The sequence below is a fragment of the Vombatus ursinus genome, unplaced genomic scaffold (assembly GCF_900497805.2).
Source record: "Vombatus ursinus unplaced genomic scaffold, bare-nosed wombat genome assembly UNPS02014801.1, whole genome shotgun sequence".
Lineage (NCBI taxonomy): Eukaryota > Metazoa > Chordata > Mammalia > Diprotodontia > Vombatidae > Vombatus > Vombatus ursinus.
In genome coordinates this window covers 29,130,389-29,142,472 of record NW_020954579.1, presented here as the reverse complement: position 1 = coordinate 29,142,472, position 12,084 = coordinate 29,130,389, and the positions used below count along the sequence as shown (strand labels likewise).

At 50.6% G+C, this 12,084-nt stretch overlaps 2 protein-coding genes across 8 annotated transcripts in view; one reads left to right on the top strand and one right to left on the bottom strand.

Annotated features, from left to right (window-relative positions):
* Window positions 1–257: 257 nt before the first annotated feature.
* On the top strand, window positions 258–8,019 carry GPS1 (G protein pathway suppressor 1). Of its 5 annotated transcripts, none has more exons than XM_027872999.1 (14): window positions 258–361; window positions 2,579–2,671; window positions 3,380–3,561; window positions 3,947–4,111; window positions 4,202–4,337; window positions 4,473–4,550; window positions 4,848–4,905; window positions 5,365–5,450; window positions 5,674–5,768; window positions 6,044–6,149; window positions 6,388–6,468; window positions 6,652–6,789; window positions 6,928–7,062; window positions 7,217–8,019. In XM_027872999.1, exons 1-14 carry the CDS (start codon window positions 296–298, stop codon window positions 7,289–7,291), a joined length of 1,494 nt encoding a protein of 497 aa, XP_027728800.1. In that variant the 5' UTR covers window positions 258–295; the 3' UTR covers window positions 7,292–8,019. The 5 variants fall into 5 exon arrangements, with proteins under 5 accessions (XP_027728800.1, XP_027728799.1, XP_027728801.1 ...); XM_027872998.1 differs by having other exon boundaries at window positions 4,845–4,905; XM_027873000.1 differs by having other exon boundaries at window positions 281–346; window positions 4,845–4,905.
* A 734-nt stretch (window positions 8,020–8,753) lies between these two features.
* Window positions 8,754–12,084, bottom strand: part of DUS1L (dihydrouridine synthase 1 like) — a 24,867-nt gene continuing 21,536 nt past the window's right edge. For all 3 annotated transcript variants that reach the window (XM_027873005.1, XM_027873006.1, XM_027873004.1), the window contains exons 12-14: window positions 11,025–11,062; window positions 9,828–9,903; window positions 8,754–9,222 (exon numbers count right to left, since the gene is read on the bottom strand). In XM_027873005.1, the coding sequence (XP_027728806.1) occupies window positions 9,080–9,222; window positions 9,828–9,903; window positions 11,025–11,062 (257 nt within the window). In that variant the 3' untranslated portion in view covers window positions 8,754–9,079. The remainder of the gene's footprint in view (window positions 9,223–9,827; window positions 9,904–11,024; window positions 11,063–12,084) is intronic.

Here is a 12,084-nt window from a genome sequence, read left to right as displayed (position 1 = left end):
GGGACGCACGGGGAAGCACCCGGCCCCTCGCCGTGCCTCAGTTTCTCCTCAGTGTTAGGCCCTGGACGTGGCGCGCCCCTCCCCCCCCGCTCCTGGGGAGGAAGAAGATAGGGGAACGGAGGCGCGAGCGGACGGCGGCAGTGGCGGCGGGGCCGCGGTGGCGACTTCGGCCCCTTTAAGGGCGTCCCCCGCCGCCCCCGCGGCCAAGCCGGCTTTACTTCCCGTCCCTCCCCGCCCCTCCCCGCCCCTCGTCCCGTGACCCGGATATACTTGTGGCAAGGTCCAGCTGACCCGGATGTGGACGGCTCCGCGGCGGGGTAGGAGGAAGATGCCGCTGCCGGTTCAGGTGTTTAATTTGCAGGTAACGAGCCGAGGGGCGGTGCCGCCCGGCCCGGCCCGAGCCCCGCGGCCCCGCCCCGCCCTGGCTCCGCAGCCCCGGGACGGTCCCGGGAGCCGGTGGGGGAAGGATCCCGGGCGGGCAATGTCCCGACTGGGGGGCGGGGGAGGGGACGAGGGGAGCCCCGAGGCCCACCGGCCTCCGCCTCCGCGGGCCCCAGTAAGCAGGACCCGGCACGGTCGGGGGCCCTCGGTATTCGGGCTCCTCGCGCGAGGCCGGGGGAGAGGCCTGCAGCGAACGCTTGGAGATCCCCTCGGGGCAGGGCGGTGCGGCCGTCCTGACCCCGGGGTCGCGCTTGGGGAAGGAAACCCAGGCTCGGGTGCCCTCTCCTTGGGCCCCCTGCCCACCCACTCGCCCTGGGAGCTGGTCCTCTGGACTGCTGCAGGCTACGCCCCCGGGGCTCGCCGAGGTCGAGGCCGTGGCCCTAGAAGGGGGTTCCCGGGGTCGGACAGGGAGCACCCGAGGGAGATGGCTCAGGTCCGACCGGACCCGGCCAGGCCCTTGGTAGGTCTTTCACCCCGCCCCTGGGGCCCAGGATTCTGGAGTCCCCACTCGCCCGGGGTATGTGATCCCTGTGGAGGGAGCACCCAGGACGGACTGGGGGCCGCCTCGTAGAGCTTCTGCCGCCCTCGTGCCCTGCCGTCCTTGAGCTTGCCCCCGCCAGGCTGCTGTGCGGGGGTTACCGGGACGCAGGCCCCTTCCTCCCTTTGCTACCGCCGCAGGGTGGAGATGCTCTTAGTGACATTTGTGCCCCCCCATCCGTAGGACTCCGTGGGGTCCGCCCCTGGCGCTTCAGGGTCTCTCATCACCTTGGTCTGGTCCTCTGAAAGGGAGCCCAGCCGGGTCAGATCTGCCACAACCTGGCTCTCTGGCCCTGTGGAGGGCCTCGCAGTGGTGGAGAGGTGCTTGGTTCCCCCCTACATTAACATTGTTTCTCCCCTTCAGCAGCCAGCCAGCTCTGTGTCAGGGTCAGGGGGTGCAGAAAGTCAGGACAGAATGAGGGATAGCTCGGCCCCCAGCTCAGCCTCTTCATCAGTGACAGATCTGTACTGCACCCCTCACAGCAGTAGGTCAGACCTCTTCCTCCCTGGCACAGCCGGAGACTTCAGCCTGAGCGCCAGTCTGTCGGCCTGTACGCTGCTCTATGAGGTACCTTCCAGGAGAGGGGGTCCCCAGCGAGGGAGGAGGGAGCGGAGCCCCAGCCGCACCCTGCCATGGCTGGGCCCCCACTGCTTTGCCAGCCCCAAGATCAGGGACTCGGTGCCAAGGGCAAAGACGGGGGAGGGAAGAAGCAGATAGGTTGGGCAGAACTCAAGGCATCCCAGACCATTCCCTCTCCCCCGCCCCTTACTCTTCTTCCTCCTTCCTCTTCCTCAGCAATTGGTTATATGATTAGGAGCCTGTGCAGTCAGCTGTACTACTTTTCCTGAGGTGGGGTTGGGGAGAGATGGGGCAGTAACAGTGACCCAAGTTTCTGGAAGCTCTGCTTAGGGGCCTGCATTTCTGGTAGAGGTGAGGAGCAGGAGCTGATAACCTGAGATTGCAGCTATTGTACTTCTTTCCACTTTGGAAATACCAGTATGATTTCCCAAGTTGATGCTTTTATCCTCTTCCCCATATTAATGGGTGTAATTCCTATTGCAAATATTACTGCTTCATCTAAGTAGGACAGATGGAGTAGGATGGCTTAGGATGTGACAGGTACTCTTTGTATCCAGTGGTTGAGGTCTCACCTGCTTCTCCTTTATGGCTTTGAGGAAATCACATCAGGCCAGTAGTTGGGAACCTGCCTTGGGGATGCCAAGTGGTTACTGTCTAGCTCTCTTCATTTCTGCCTTCCCCCTCTAAAGATGGTGGGAAGGGAACTGAGTATGGGAGGTTGTGTTTGTGGGCTCCTGGGTCCTGCTGAAGAATTCCTTAATCTCTCCCTCTATTCCCAGGTTGGTCAGTGTTAGATGGGGTTGGTGGAGAAGTTAGGGCTGTGGGGAGGCATCCTTTGGATGGAAAGCTGTGGTGGGTGGGTACACAGGAAGAATGTGGCAAGACCTTGGTTCTGGGCAGGGTTGATTGGGGCGGGGAGAGGGGAGTGGCGGGATAAAGGGCCAGAATAAAATTGTATACTAGCTTGCCATGGGCAGTCCCCAGGCTAAAGTGCACAGGTGACTGGCATCTGCATTGCAGGGGGCAGTGGAACCCATGCAGATTGATGTCGACCCTCAAGAGGATCAGCAGAATGCACCAGACATCAACTATGTGGTGGAAAATCCCACCCTGGTAGGGGACAGGGAACAGTTTGGGGTTGGGTCCCAGAGGGCAGTGCCTCTACTTTGGGAATGAAAATTCTTTGGGATGGGGTCTTCTTGGGCTACATGACAGAGGGTACCCTAATGATATTACCTAGGCTGGCATGGATAAAGGGTACTCCTGGAGAGGGGTTGGGGCCCTATAGTAGTAATGTTCTAACTGTTCTCCTATCCCCTGAATCCATCCTATACAGTGGGAACAATCTTCTTCAAAAAACTACTATGATCATGGCTTTTAGATCTGTAGTGGCTCCTTATTGCCCATTCTATCAAATCTGAACACTTACCCCACTCATGAACCCCACTCTCCACTTTTTCTAGCCCTACCATGGATCCTTTACCCCAAGCAAGCAAACCCCTTCACTTTGGCTTGCACATATGTTGTTCATTCCCTCCTCCTAGCTTTTTGGCTCTTGCCCACACTTTGAATGCCCTCTCCTTTTTCTGGCAACCTGTGTCCCTGGTTCTGATCATTTATCTTCCCTCTATGCTTGTGTACATGTGTTTCAGTTATGTGCTTCTGTGCCTCTTCATGTACATGAGTTTTAATAACTGTTAGGTCTTATGTTCTCTGAAGGCAGGGATTGTGCTTCAGTGTTCTTTTATCTTCATATAGTACCAAGTACAGGAATCTGCATTGAGGATCCTGTACCTTAGACGCTTACCTTTTCACTATCAGGACCTGGAACAGTATGCATCCAGTTACAGTGGGCTGATGCGCATTGAGCGGCTGCAGTTTATCGCAGATCACTGCCCGCAACTTCGGGTGGAGGCCCTGAAGATGGCATTGTCCTTTGTGCAGAGGACCTTCAATGTGGATGTTTATGAAGAGATACACCGGAAGCTCTCTGAAGCCACCAGGTGGGGTATGAGGATGTGGGAGGAGAAGTGGATGAAAATCCAGATTCGGGTCCTCCCAGAAGTTGTAAAGGGCTGAAGGAGCAAGGTCTGGTCCCTAGAGACCTCTGGACCTGGCCCTAGAGAAGAAAGTGGGAGCAGGTGGTATAAGTCAAGCCTGTTAGCTTCTTGGGAAGGTTTCTCATGGTGGTGGGAGCAAGGCAGTTTGGATGAAAAGAATCAACTTTGGGAGAGAGGAACTAAAACTATGCAGAGGGCTGGAAGACAAAGGTTGAATCACTCACTCTGAATAGCTTGGCTGCTCTTCTCTACTACTATCCCCTTACTCCCCATATCTCTGATGGCCACTTTTCTCCTGCTGCTACTACCACCATCACCCTGACAACAGAGAGCTACAGAGTGCTCCTGATGCTGTCCCTGAGGGAGGGGTGGAGCCCCCACCCCTGGACACAGCCTGGGTGGAAGCCACAAGAAAGAAGGCACTGCTAAAACTGGAGAAGCTGGATACAGACCTGAAGAACTACAAAGGAAACTCCATTAAGGAGAGCATCAGGTAAGAGCAGTGGGGGGAACAAAGCTAGGGAGCCAGGCAGGGAGGGTCAGAAGTGGGAGAAATGCCTCATACCTTGCTTCTCCCTGGCAGACGGGGGCATGATGACCTGGGTGACCATTACCTCGACTGTGGGGATCTCAGCAATGCCCTCAAGTGTTACTCCCGGGCTCGGGACTATTGCACCAGCGCCAAACATGTCATCAATATGTGCCTCAACGTAATCAAGGTGCGAGTGAGAGGAAACCCCCCCCCCCCAGGTTAGGGGAAGAGAGACCTGGGAAGGTACCCCATATCCCTCTGGGCACTCATGAGGCCAGTAGGTGGTGCCATCAAACCTCATGCCATGCTCTCTGCCCAGCAGGTCAGTGTCTACTTGCAGAATTGGTCCCATGTCTTGAGCTATGTCAGCAAAGCTGAGTCTACTCCTGAGATTGCTGAGGTAACCGTGCTGCTGCCTTAACTATTCCTTGTTTATCTTTCTTATGGTTTGCTCCATTTCTTGGTGTTCCCTGAAACCTCATTTCCACTCCCTGCCCACTATATTCACATGTACTTCCTCTCCATCAGGTTGGGTTTCCTTTGTAAGCTTTCTCAGCATCCCTTCAGGTCATCCCTGGTTGTTATACAGAATATGTCTTATCTGCCCGTTCTTTCTCAGGCTGGCCCCAAAGGATAGTGAAAAGACATTGGTGGTGGTTGTTGATTCTCTTAGTCTGTGTCTTCCCTTTCACAGCAGCGAGGGGAAAGGGACAGCCAGACCCAGGCCATTCTTACCAAGCTCAAGTGTGCAGCAGGTAAGGCAGCCTTACCTGTAAGGTAAGGTAAGTAAGGAAGTGTGCAGACAGAGACTCCTCTGGGGGTGGGGAGGGTAGGGAGTGAGGGGTGGGTGGGTGAGGAGGGCAGTTTCCAGACACCCTTCTCAGAACTCTAGAATGAAAGAATATGCTTTTCCCTAACCTTCATATTCTGCCACTGACCTTGGAGCATATAGGCAAGGTGAATCAGCTTAGTCTTCAGGAAGTACAGAACAGCCCCACTGTCTCTAGCTATGGCCAAAACCTCCACAGTACCTAACTCTTTGGATTTTATTTTCTTCTGATGGTTGTGTGGACCCAAACTCACAGTGGGGAACTGGGATCAGGGGCCAATTACTTGGGATTTACCACTAGGCTACTGGGCTTCCCAAGACTTGCTTTCCTTTAAGTGATGTTTGATTTCACTTTCTATCCCATTCCTTTTCTTGCCCCCTTTAGGCCTGGCTGAGTTGGCTGCTCGAAAGTATAAGCAGGCAGCCAAGTGCTTTCTGTTAGCTTCATTTGATCACTGTGACTTCCCTGAGGTGAGAAGGAAAGGGAAATCGAAGGGAGGAATATGTAGTTACTATGTGGGGAGGAAATCTGGAGAAAATTGGTTTTGCTTCTTCTGCTAGGGGAATGGCAGAAACATTCTTTTATTTCACTGTCTCACCCAAGCCCCTTCACTTGACTGGCCCGAGTTACATTCTATCCCACAATTCTGCCCATTGGGCCCCTGAACCTTCTATCCTTGGCTTTTCTACTCAGCTACTGTCTCCCAGTAACGTGGCTGTCTATGGTGGTCTCTGTGCCTTGGCCACCTTTGATCGACAAGAGCTACAGCGCAATGTCATCTCTAGCAGGTGGGTGTGGGAGGTAAGGGAAGACGCTTGGTTCCATGTATAATGGAAGTTGGTTTCTCCAACCCAGCATAACCTGTTTCTCACTTCAGGCTGTCTTTAATCCAACTTATCCACATGTCTCTGTTCCCCAAGCCTTCTCTGGCCAATTCCCCAGGGTTACTCCCTGAAAGTCCAAGCCCCTCGGGGCTTCTCCAGCCCAGCTTTCTCTGTCCCTTTCCCTGAGCCTTCCTCTTGGCTGAAAGGGGCCAGGAAACTGAGAGGTCTGGCGTCCGCAGCTCCTTCAAATTGTTCTTGGAGCTGGAACCGCAGGTTCGGGACATCATCTTCAAATTCTATGAATCCAAATACGCCTCGTGCCTGAAGATGCTGGATGAGATGAAGGTGGGGCTCGAGGGGTTTCAGGTTGATCAGAGAGCTTCACTAGCTCTGAGAAGGAGGGGCTTGAGATCGGGAGTGGTTTGTGGTCTGGGCAGTGAGCTCAGGGGGAAGTCATCAAATGCATCTTATAAGGGAAAGGAAGAAGATACCTTTAGCTGAAGCTTCTTCTGTTCTGCTGGGGTATGTTTTGGGGTCGGAAGACAGGGTAGTAGGTATTTCCCTGACAAGTTCTCTGCTGCAGGACAACTTGCTACTGGACATGTATTTGGCTCCCCATGTCAGGACCCTCTATACCCAGATCCGAAACCGTGCCCTCATCCAGGTGAGTTATATACTTGAGGAGCAGGAAGTCAGGGAAGAAGTACTAGTAGTAGTAGCAGCAGCAGCAGCAGTAGTAATAATGATAATAATAATAATGATAGCAGTGTTTATTTAACACTTAAAAGGTTCGCAAAGCACTTTACATCTTATGATGGCCGATTTTCTGGCTCATATTCTTTCACAGTATTTCAGTCCCTATGTCTCTGCTGACATGCGTAAGATGGCCATTGCCTTCAATACAACCGTGGCTGCATTAGAAGATGAACTAACACAGCTCATCCTTGAGGGGCTCATCAATGCTCGAATTGACTCTCATAGCAAGGTGAGGGCAGAATTCAAAAAGAAGAGACTATCTCCTCAAAAGTGTGGAAGCAAGAATTTGGCTTTGTAGAGGCGGGAGTGAGGAACAGGGTGGAAGGGTGGCATACGGTCCATGGCTAAGCATCTGGTTGGTTGACAGATTCTGTATGCCCGAGATGTGGACCAGCGCAGCACCACCTTTGAGAAGTCACTGCTCATGGGCAAAGAATTCCAGCGCCGTGCCAAAGCAATGATTCTTCGGGCGGCTGTACTACGAAACCAGATCCACGTCAAGGTGAAGGGGGTGTGGGGCACAGCTGAGGAGAAGAGCAAAAGAGCAGGCAGTTGTTGGGCTCAGGAGGGACTGGGGAGGGAAGGGGTACTTTGTTAGCACTGGTTTCCTTGAGATATTGGCTCAACCTACTATCTTCTTGTCTGTCTTGTTGCAGTCTCCTCCTCGAGAAGGGAGCCAGGGTGAACTAACACCAGCCAACAGCCAGTCACGGATGAGCACAAACATGTGATAGGGGTGTGACCCCCCTCCCCACCTGGACCCCAGGACTGTGTTTGAGTGTCCATCCCCAACCCCATGCTCCCCAGGTCTCTCTGGTTCCAGATGCCCAGCCTGCTTCCTTCTCCATGAGCCTGGGAGGCTTCATCTTTCAATGCAGGGGATGCATCCTTCCCATTGGGCCCTGGGACTACCAGACTGCCATTTCAGCGCCCACCTTGCCAGTAGAGTTGTATCCCACAGATATAGTGGCAGGGGTTGTCAGGGGTCAGCTGGGGTTTGCCCTCCCCACACAATGTTTTTCTTTGTCTCCCCCTGCACAGCTGGGAACTAGAAGGCTTGGTACCACTAGTTCCCCCAGCTAGCCTGCTGTGGGACACTGGGCTGCTGAATTTCCTGGCTACTTTCAGGGCTGACAGTTTCAGGTGCCTGCCTGGCTACACAGATTCCTGGTGACCCCAACCATGGCTATCCCCCTATGCTAGGGGCTAGGGGAAAAGGTCGGGCTGGGCTACCTCTCCTGCTGCTGTTCTGGAGTGGGAAGAAGGGGGAGAGGCCTGGCTTGTGCTGGTATTTGTTCCCAGTGAGCACAATGATGTGTGGCAGTACCTTCTACGCTGCCCACCCCTCCCCCCTATCCCCAAACACGTTCTTGTTCGTTCAATTTTTTTCCTGAGTTAGAAATGAGTTGTTGAATCTTTAGACCGTTAAAAGGCAGAATAAAAACCTTCTCCTCGGTTATTCCTTGATGGTTGTGGTTCTATGAAAACAGTGATTGCTATATTCTTAGCACTTTTTAGGTCCTTATAAGGGGAAGAAGAGGCCTGCGATTTAATCCCAAACCCTGTAGATAGCTGAAAGCTCTACCTTTCAACCACTTGGGTTGCCTAATGGAATGGGATGAATTCCAGAAAAGTAGTAAATGAGTCTATCCCCTACTTATTTCAGTTATATTTTCCCCCCCACATTTTTTAAGGCAATTAGAGTTAAGTGACTTGCCCAGGGTCACACAGCTGGTAAGTGTCAAGTGTTTGGTCTGAGGCCGGATTTGAACTCAGGTCCTCCTGACTTCAGGGCCAGTGCTGTATCCGCTGTACCACCTAGCTGCCCCTATTTCAGCTGTATTTAAAGGAGACAGAATTCCCTTTTGTTTATCTTATGAGTATGGTCATAAGTTTTACTTCTTGCTACTTGGCTAACACCACAGAATTTGGTTGGTTTGGTGATTTTTGTGTGCTGGTGTCATTGGAGAGTCAGTCTGTGATATGGTGGGTAAGTAGGCTGACATAGCTTAGGTTATGTCCTAACTGGGAACTGTCCTAACCAAGGATGCTGAACTCATTGGTTGCTAAGATGAAGTTTGCTTACCTGGCCTCTTGAGAGGTTATCTTTTTCCTTTACCCCCTCCTAGATGGAAGGGGCCACCTGAATCTGATTCTTTTGGATTCATCTTTTCAATGTTTCACACTGGGAACTATGATGTAAAATGCTTATTTATTTTTTTCAGTTTTTAAAACACAGAGGGGTTAATGAGGACAGTGGGCAGGCAGGTCGAGCCTGGGAACCTGCTCTCCAATGCAGCATTTCCAGAGGCCCCAGTATGGGCCTTGTAGTGAGAGGACCATACAGCATTTCCTTCTGTGTTAAAATAACAGGAGATTTCCCTGAGTAAAGGTGTTTCTTTAAATAAGACTTATCTGGAATTCAGCAGCAGCAGCCCTGATACCATTATCAAGGTAGTGGCACTGGAACAAAGGCCCAGGAATGGGAGGAGGGGTTGTACTGGGTTCCAGCTGGCCCTTCATCCTACACTACCCACAACTTCTGGGAATCCACCAGGTTCCTTCACCCCTGGATCCCTGGACTGGGGTTCCTGCAAGCTGGGCCGGCCACCCTTCCATGCAAGGGACTTCTCTGATTTGGTTTTAAAAAGCAATCCATGACCTGAGAATAGGAAGAAAAATAGAGTTAGGGGAAACAGAACATGTGAGTAGTTTTGAATGGGACACAGAATTCTGGTGAGGACAGAAAAACCTTAAGACTTGGCGACAAGGTAGACAGAAGAGTCTCTAATGAATAGCCCGTAGGGCAGAAGACATATGGGATAATGCTAAAATAGCACTTTGCCAAAAACACTCCAGAAGCTCTCCAAGACTTCTTCCCCTGGTGGAGCCAGGGGATGGTGGAGTTCCTAGGGATTAAAGTCAAAATGTTCCCAGGACCTAAAGAGGGGTGATGGTAGCTGAAAGATCAAAGCCTGGTGTTTCCCTGGGACCTGGCCCTGGGAGAAGAAAGGTGGAAAAGGCGGTAGGAGTCAAGCATGTTAACCTTCCTGGGAAAGCTGCTTAGGGTACTGGGCTAGGGGGACAATTCAGTTTAAATGAAAATCATTTTGGGGGGAGGGGGCAGGAAGGAGTAGAAAAGATTTTATCACCTCAACCAGCCTGGTTATTGTTCCTCACACCCCCATCCCTGTTCCTCCAGCTGGTCAGGTTCCTTGTGCTACCACCTCTCTCTCCCCCACGACTTTTAGGGTGCACTTCTCTTACCTGGACAATCTGCAGTTTCTTTGAAAGCTCTCTTCTTGCAGCAGCCCCGGCACAGGTTAAAAACACATTTATTGCCCTAAAAACAGAAGATCTGGTGAAACGAGCTGAAGTCCTTTTTTGAAGAACTAAGAAATGAATCTGAGTGGTTAATAATGAATCGCCTCACAAGTTTTGCTCAGCATAAAGCTAGGGGAGTGAGAGCTAGGGGAGGATTTAAGCAAAATGAGAAGGGGAATGAAAGCTCCTTCTGAGGCAAGGCAGGCTGGGCACTTAAGGCAGCAGATATTGACACTGCTCCCCCCCCAGTGCTGAAAGTACACATCAGTGTCAAGGTCATGCTGGAGAAACTACCGGACTACCTTGTCAAGAAGGCATCTGCCTACCCAGCGCCAAGATGGGCAGGAAAAAAAAGGATCTTCTGTTCCTAAACCCAAGAGCTAGTGAGGGAGCCCTCTAATTCTGTGATCTCTATCCAGTCAGGGAGGGAAAGTCAATTTCAGACACCAAAATATTCATAGCAGTACTTTTTGTGGTAACAAGCAGGGTGTATAACAAATTCAGAGGCTAGAAGTGCCTTCTCTACCGTCTGCTACTAATCTCAGTGAGGAAGAATGTAACAGTCTAGTCTAGCTCAGTCACATCTCAAAGGGATTAAGCATGGACATTATGAAAAGGTGGTATCTAGGTCTCCCCAAAGAAAACACTAGGGTCAAGATCCCAAAGAAATCATCCCTGCTGGCATTTGAATGATCTCTGGGACAGCTTTCTGTGGCCAGTCTTGCTCACTGTCTCTTCTGATGGTATAGCTGATATAGCTGAGTTGTGAACTTGCTCTAATACCTCGGGGGAGTGGAAGACCTTTCAGGTCCATTGGCAAGAAGTGAGAGTATTTCCTTTGGTGTACTATCCTTGCTTAGAGGAGTTCTATTCCCAGAATTGCTATAGGCATAGATAGAATATTTAATAACCTCAAAATTTTTGAGTTGGATTGAGAAATTACAATTCCCTTATCATCTAGTGAGAGAAACATCCCATTCTTTCCAGGAAGAATGGAGCAACTTAATAATGCCCTTAGAGAGGCCAGTGACAAAGTTTATGCTTTTCACAGGGACTAGGAAGGTCTTTGCCCAGGGAAAATTTGGTAATGGGAAGCTAAGAGTTATGGTCCAGATAGAGGGGCTGGACTGACAGACCTACCTTTGGGTTTCCACACTGGTCACACTTTGCGTATTTCGCTAGGTAAAAGGAAAGTTTAGAAAAAGATAATTAGTTGAATGTGATGAGTCAGGGAATACTGTTAAATTTAACTGAATGTGATAAAGAGGGGTGAGTATGAAACTTAACTATAGCTGTGAAGCAATAGTGATCAGTCTACCTAAGCTAAAATAGTAACACTAAGTTTTCTGCAAAGGGGTGAGGGAAACCTACCTGTCTCCTTGCACTTTTGGAATTACTGCATTGGAAAAACTCCTTGCCTTTAAACAACACACCTAGGCTTGCACATAGAGTTGGGGCAAAGCTAACATCCCACGTGGAGTAATTTTTGCCTCTCTGGGAAAATATAAAGATGCAACATGAGGTACATGGAGCCTAAAATCCCTACCTCATTACCACTCTGGAGGAAATTTTGTCTATTTAATTTTTCAAAGCATTTTATTCCCATGACCTGCGTAATATTTCCCAAAGCTCTGAATTTAGAGGTAAAGCTGAAGGAAGCGGTTAACATTCTAATTTCTAATCCTAGGTTCTGGCCTGAACCCCTACAATACATCCCGTGGACAACAGCAGCTAAGACCTTTGTTTTATCTAAATTTTATCTCCCCCAGAGCCTCGCACAGTGCTCTACACATAGGAGGCATCTGATAAATTTCTATTGTTGTATCATGAAGGACCCAGAGACAGAGGTATCAGAGAAGGCTAAAAGAACAAGGAAACCAAGTGATTGGCTAGTAAACAGGCACTGGAAGAAGTGAATCAATTATCCTTAAAAAGTACTGACAACACTGATGCTGAGTGAAGTGAGCAGAACCAAGAGAACGTTGTACACAATAACAGTCACGTTGTATGATAATTAATATTGATGAACTTGACCCTTCCCGGCAATACAAGGATCTAAGACATCTCCAGAGGCCTTGTGATGGAAAATGCTATCCACATCCAAAGAAAGAACTATGGAAGTTGAATTGCTATTTTTTTTCTCTTCCGTTGAGTTTAGTTTCCTCTTTTTGATGGTTCTAGTTGGTTTTAATTTTTACTC